At 38.0% G+C, this 7,491-nt stretch overlaps 1 protein-coding gene across 4 annotated transcripts in view; it reads right to left on the bottom strand.

Annotated features, from left to right (window-relative positions):
- The window catches only part of LOC106879194 (small glutamine-rich tetratricopeptide repeat-containing protein beta), a 27,327-nt gene that overhangs the window by 14,222 nt on the left and 5,614 nt on the right, over positions 1–7,491 (bottom strand). For all 4 annotated transcript variants that reach the window (XM_052969954.1, XM_052969953.1, XM_014928653.2 and 1 more), the window contains exon 3: positions 5,266–5,384. In XM_052969954.1, coding sequence (XP_052825914.1) covers positions 5,266–5,384 — 119 coding nt within the window. The remainder of the gene's footprint in view (positions 1–5,265; positions 5,385–7,491) is intronic.

The following is a 7,491-nucleotide window of genomic DNA, read 5'->3' as shown; positions in this document are numbered from 1 at the left end:
CCAGTCCTCAGTCAAATCGTCCAACCCATGCTAGCATGGAAAGCGGACGTTAAACGATGATGATGATGATGATGATATATATATATATATATATATAGTTGGGCATAAGAGGAATCAAATATAGCATGCAAGAGAGAAGACTACGTTGGTTTGGACAAGTGATGCGTATGAATGAAGACAGCTGCATAAAGAAGTGTTGATCACTCTAAGTGGATGGTACCTGTGGAAGGGGGGAACCCAAGACAAGGGATGAGGTGGTAAGGACTAGTCTCAGGGAGTTGGGCCTCATGGACGAAATGACAATGGACTGAGATGTCCGGCGATATGAAATTCCTGAAAAGACCTGCCCACATCAGCAAAACTGAGTTCTAGAAACTCTGTGTCCCACCCACACTACCACAACAAACCAAACTACGTCTCTTCTCTTCACATTTCCACTTCATGTACTATTATTGCCTCCCACTCCCCGATCCTGTCCTCTTGGCCCTGTGCCACTGTATCATTGCTCTCTGCTTGCCCCTAACCTGTGCATTCTACCCACATGCCCTGTCTCACTATTATTGTTATCTGCTAGTCCCTGACCTGGGTGTTCCACCCACACATAAGAAAACTTTTCCCTCACCCTACCCCAACAAACTAATCTACATCTCTTCTCTTTCGCACATTTCCTCCTTCATTCACTATACCTAGCTCTCACCCCCAATCCTGTCCTCATACCCGTTCCTCTGTATCATTGCTATCCAGTATCCCCACCTTGAACTATATATATACCCAGGTCTTTCGCCACTTACTCGCACTCTAATCACACTCCCTTCGTAATATCCTGTCACTTATATTATGGCATTTGAACCTCAAGGGTATGCCCTGGCACTTACCATCATCTATATCTCTCTCTTCCTTTACTCAACCATCTCATTTATATTCTGATCCCTGTTCCTTGTGAGTATGCCTGGCATTTTGCCACCATCTCTAACCTGCTATCTCCCACTCTCTCTCCTTATCCTGCACTTCCCTCAGGTTAGGCAACCATGTACTACCTTTGCAGTAGCACACCTGTTTCTGTCTTCATTCCTGATCTTTCTCCGGCCAGGTAACCTTGTACTTCCTCTACAGCAAGTCACCTGTATCTCTCTCACTATAACCTTTTCATCATCACCTCCTCCCCTCTTAAGTTTTTTTTCTTGTCTTGGAAGTACTTGGTGACCTTGTTAGTGCAGGTGCCACTTAAAAGCACCCATTCTACACTGTAAAATGGTTGGTGTTCAGAAGGGCATCCAGCTGTAAAAACCTTGCCAAAACTGACCTCGCCTGTGCTTGTGCCACATAAAAAGCACAAAGCCCACTCTGAGTAGTTGGTGTTAGGAAGGGTATCCAGCTGTAAAAATCCTGCCAAAACAGTCACAGAAGCCTGGCCGGCTCTTGTGGTACCATCCCACCCATGCTAGCATGGAAGACGGACGTTAAACAATGACAATACACACACACACACACACACACTTGGGTGTACAAAGAGGAGAAAGTACTCAATGAATGTAGATGATCCACTCCAGTGCTACTCTGAGTTTTCACATGTTCAATCAGGTGCCTGAATTAATGCAAAGGAGTGGGGAAAAAAACTTGTAGTAGAGTGAATTGTCAGCTTCAAACAAATATTTGATTTGTTACATAGATATGAATTATTGATTCATTATTTTTACATTAGGCCAAGTTCATTAATCGATGACAAAATGTTTGTCATTCTGAAAACACCAACCAAAGACTAATTCATTTGAGTCATTGATACACCAACCCTACAACAATCACCTAGACATCTAGTTCCAATATAAAATAGCATCTACTAAATCCAGTCTTCCTTCTAACCAGTAATGCTACATAGAGAACAAGAAATACAATCCACTATCACACTCAGAAACAAACATACCATAAAACATACACACATACACAGAGAAGACAAAAATGCTAATTCAACATGACTACAACATTCATAGTACATACTGAAGAGACAGTAAATAAAAGAAAATGGCATACAGACTTAGAGCACACATACATGTTGGACACTTAGCCAACAGAAATAATATCTTAGTGAACAAACAATGCATTAGAGATCATCTAAGACTGAATCAGTTCTGCACAGTCTCCCAATCTCTCCACAATAACAAAGAACACAAAACAGCACACTTTACATTGTCACAAGTTGTATACAGACCACACCCACCCAGAAACAAGCTTTACAAAAGACCACCTGGATATGCAAGGAGCTCAATTTGATACTAACCCTTGGTCCTTGCCACACTAAATGCACAAACACATCTACAAAACACTACAGCAACACCATCCAAAAACCACTGTCTCTTCCACTAGACAGCAGCATCTGTAGCCACATTAGATCCAAACACTATCCTGAAGATGTACACCACTGACCAAGTCCACCTTGCTTGTCTGTCATACAGCACTATATGATTAAACTCTGCATGTCATAGTTTGCAGTTTAGTCCTTAACAGCTATGTAGAGACATAATACGTGTGAAACAAGAGAGCTATCATATTTTCTTTCAAATCCATTATATTACTTTCATTAAAGTTTAAATTCGATTCCTTGCCACAGTTTGTCAGTCACAGCTATTTTTAAAATACATTTTAATATTCTTTACTTCTATTCTTTCACTTGTTTCAGTCATTTGACTGCGGCCATGCTGGAGCACCGCCTTTTAGTCGAAGAAATCGACCCCTAGACTAATTCAATCGGCCTCTTTTTGCCGAACTGCTAAGTTACAGGACCGTAAACACACCAACATTGGTTGTCAAGTGATGGTGAGGGGTCAAACACACACACACAAATATATACAATGGGCTTCTTTCAGTTTCTGTTTACCAAACCCACTCACAAGGCTTTGGTCAACCCAAGGCTATAGTAGCAGACACTTGCCCAAGATGCCACACAGCAGGACTGAACCTGGAACCATGTGGTTGGGAAGCAAGCTTCTTACCACACATGCCCCTGTTTAAATAGTTTTAATATAGATTTTTCTGAGTGGGTGACAGCAATGTAGTGGGTAGTGTAAGAGAAATGAGCAGATAAACTGAGGTAATCAGAGTGTGTGAGATGGAATAATTAAGTTTAAACTAGTCATGAACATGACTGTGATACTTATCTCTGCATACAAACCAAAATCAGGACTAATGAATGAACTTATTTATATGAGGGCCTCTTGCAGACTCAATATTCAATCCCCTCATCCTCCTTTATTGCTAACCATTGTTCTCCCCTATCATATTACTGCTACCCATCACTCTCCTCTATCACTTATTGTTCGCATCCATTCCACCCTTTCCTGTCACTGTTTCTTTCCTATTGGGTCTTTCCCCTATTATGCCTCTCATGCTGTCGTTCTGTTCAATTTGTACCAACAAACAACATGTAACTGTATCACTGTCTCTCTTCCATTACTCATTCCAATCACACCGATTCTCTTATTTTACTCTCTTTACTACTACTATCTCCTCCATTCACTCTCTCTCGACCATACGACCTTGAACAAGACATTGTAGAGCAGAGAGGACTTTAGTTTTGTGTGAGACAAGGCAACCTCCTTAGTGCAGGTGCCATAATAAAATGCAGCCAGAAAACTCTAAGGTGGTTGGCAAATGAACAACAACGGAGTAAAGAGGACTTCAGTCTTGCCAATAACAAAACAACTTTTCTAATGCAGGTACTACAATAAAATGCACAATGTAAAGTGGTTCAGGTTAGAAAAGGCATCCAGCAGTAGAAACCATACCAAATATGGATATGCAAGTAAGATGTGGTCTCTGTCCTGTCTAGAAGGGTAATAACTCCAGATAACTCAGCCTTAGATAAGCCATCCATCCCATGCAAGAATAGTAGACTAAACATGGAAAGATGATGATTCATGCATACTTTTGCATGCCCTTGTTTAAATTTGATTCTGCCCCTTGATGTTATAAATGAATATTAAGATTGATTACAAAAACATTTCCTTGATATTCTGACACTGAAAATAGCAGTTTTGACATTTTTAGAAATAAAGAACTAATATCTACCTTCAGTGGTAGTTTCCTGGAAATTAAAAATAAAAACTACCTATGTATTAATTTTTTTTCTATGTTGTCATACCCGTTTTCCATGTATTCTGCATGCGTAAATTTTGCTGATGAAGCAGTTATTCTTGCCAAGTCTCTGGATGTCTCAAGGATTGCTCTTCTTTCACTGAGTGAGAAAGCAGAACCACTTGGCCCAAGAGTCTCTTGAATCAAGACTAAGATCCAGTCTTTTGTTGGCTTCTTGGAGGACTGTTGCAGGTGAGAACGTCAAAGTTGTTGACCATTTCATTTATCTCAGCAGTGAGATTCATAGCAGCTGTGAGTCTGAAGTCCTAAAAAGACTTGGACGAGCTGGTGTAGTTGTGGACAAGGGTGTCTGGTGCTGCCAATATCTAAGCAGGAGGACAAAGGTTCGTGTCTTTAGCTCTCTGGTCCTTCCTGTTCTGTTCTATAATTGCGAGATTTGGACACTGTCTGGGGCACTTAGGAGCCAACTGAACTCCTCTGGCACTAGGACGCTTCACAGGGTTATGGGTTATCATTGGTCAGATCTTGTATCCAACAACTACTCAGAAACTGGGATGCATCCTGTTACTTGTATGATTTGGGAGTGCCAGCTCAGCCTGTTTGACCATATTGCTCAATTCTCAGAGTTAAACCCTACTTATCTTCTGTTCACTAAGGATCCAGCTGGTCACATGATCACAGCAGATGGGGCAGTATCTTGCAGATATGAGGACCAGGTCGCCCAAGAAGACCAGAGAATATACAAACAATTGGTGAATGCAGCAATGGCACATGCCCACACACCTGACCTAACCAATTCATATTCTAGTCCAGTAATTACAAAGTTGCATAACTTAAAAAGTGAACATGACAAATCAGATGTAATTATATAATTATAAATAAACCAGCTAAATGATTGAAGCTCAAGACATTTGAGCCACAGGTCAAAAATTCAAACCTTGTTATTTTGTATTTTAATCAAGGGAGATCTCTTGCTTCAGTTTGCTTCTTTGGAAGCAAATAACTTAATACCAAGGATAAACACCTATACATAACTGCATGAATAACCAAACTGTCACAAGTTTTCATAACTATCCCACTGACTCCCAACAATATAAATAAAAGTAAATTTAATAATTTTTAAAAACATTTAATACACACATAATAATAATATTTAGAATAGTTCATTTAACTCACCTCAGAACTTGTATGAGAATTGAAAATATCTAAAAGATTTTTGTCCACATAATATTTGGATGCACTTTCAGGTTCGTTGGTATTTATTCCATAGGCTGATTCCAGGCACTGAATAGCCACTAACAAGACAAAATTAAATTAAATTAAATTGATAAAAATACTAAAACAAAACATGTATCTCCCCTATAGCAAGACACTTATGCATATCCCTCTATCATACATTAACCTTTCAACATGTGAAATAACCTCCCCCACCCTTACCATTTGGTGGAAGGATCTTTTTCATGTTCTTTTCCTCTCTTGCAAGTTACTTGATAACCTCATTAATACCAGAAAAAAATGCACTCAATACACACTATGGACTGATTGGAATTAGGAAGGGTATCAGGCCATAGAAACCATGCCAAAGATGACATTGGAGCTCACCACAGCCCTGAAGCCTGCCAGATCCTGTCAAACCATCCAAGCCATGCCAGCAAGGAAAACAGACATTAAATAATGATGAAAAATGATGTTGACACATGCTCAAACAGTAGAATCAAACTTGAGACTTAATGACTTCACAGCAAATTCTTCACCATTCAGCTATGCTCTGTGTGTGTCAGTGTGCATGCGCACGAGAGTGTGTGTACGAGTGTGTGTGTGTGTGTGTGCATACTCTTATACACAGACAAACTATAAAGAAACTATGTAACAGTTAACCTTAATATTTATTCTCTCATTATCATGCTCATTAATATGCTGTTATTGCTTACAGAGTGAAAGAATTCTATTCAAAACAAGGTAACAATATAAATCATGTTAATTATTTCAAAAATTAGAATTGTTAATATATTTATCAAAAATTAATCATCAACATAGAAATAAATTTTAAAATAGAACAAATATGAACATCTTTTACAAAGCATAAGCACAGAGTAGACATTGAGAGAGGTAAGAATGGAGGAATATGGTTTCAAATTATGGTAGAAAGCTAGTAATTTTTTTAGGAGACAGAAATAGAATGTTGGCATGCTTTAGGGATCAATAATATAAACCCCACTACTTCTAGTTGTGATGGAAACACTAGCTCAAAGCATAAAGGAGGGTCTACAATGGGAGTTACTGAATGTAGATGATCTGCTGTTAATGGAGAGAATATGGTTGAATTGAAGATGAACAGGTGAAAGGAACACAAGGAGGCAAAAAAAAAAAATAACCAGCTAAATCTATTTTCAACCCAATAGAAAAACATTACATTACATAGCCCTAAATATACTATTCCTAAGAAAATAACAGAATGATCAATAACAGTCAGAATGCCATCAAACATGGAAGACCTCAATCAAGGCTGACCTAAAGCTACAAAAATTTTATCAAACATCAACCAAGAAGTCAGAGCATAAAATCATTCTATCAAGAGTCAGGTTTTTGATTGTTTTAAAACAATGAACTCATAATCTTGTTAACATGAATGGGGTGAGGAAGAACCAATGCTGACCAAGAAGTAAATACAAACAAAACTAGATCTAATCTAAATTACACAGAGAATTTCGTATTAAAAAGAATAAGAAATAAAGAAATCATGAAGCACTCATACAAATTATTTTTAAAAGCACATTGTTTAAATAATGGCCACTGACATAAACACAGACCTTAAAATTTAGAGAAGACTATGTGATGTTCATGCCTTTCTTGAAGGCATGAACATTACACAAGATTGATAAATGAAATGAAATGGAATAAAGCAAGAAATCAAAACTGGGTCGTCGCTTCAACTAACAGTGTATAACAAGCAAAATGGCAGCAAATAAAACACTGGTCTTTGTAGAACAAAGCCACCTTTGTACTCAAACTTTGTAATGGAATAAAATTAGCTATAAATTTGATGCATATATCAAGTCAGAACTGCTTAAAAACTTCTTTTTTTTTAATTGTTTGTTCTGGTAAGCTAAAATTAACTACTTGGCCTTTTGTAATCCAAGATATCCCTCAACAGGTATCAGCGCCATTGAGATAACAAGGGCAAATAAATTAATGAAGACTGAGGTTTATATATTAAAAAGATGTGAAACAAGAACCATATCAGAGTTGTCAACTCAATTTGTTAGGGGCTTACCATCCAGATTATAATATGCACTAATAACATCTATGTCAATAAAACTGAAGCACACACACACACATTATATATATATATATATATATATATATATATATAAACATAATTAAGGGATCAGCAAATATTTG

This window comes from Octopus bimaculoides, chromosome 8 (assembly GCF_001194135.2).
Source record: "Octopus bimaculoides isolate UCB-OBI-ISO-001 chromosome 8, ASM119413v2, whole genome shotgun sequence".
Lineage (NCBI taxonomy): Eukaryota > Metazoa > Mollusca > Cephalopoda > Octopoda > Octopodidae > Octopus > Octopus bimaculoides.
This window is presented reverse-complemented; position numbering and strand designations above follow the sequence as displayed.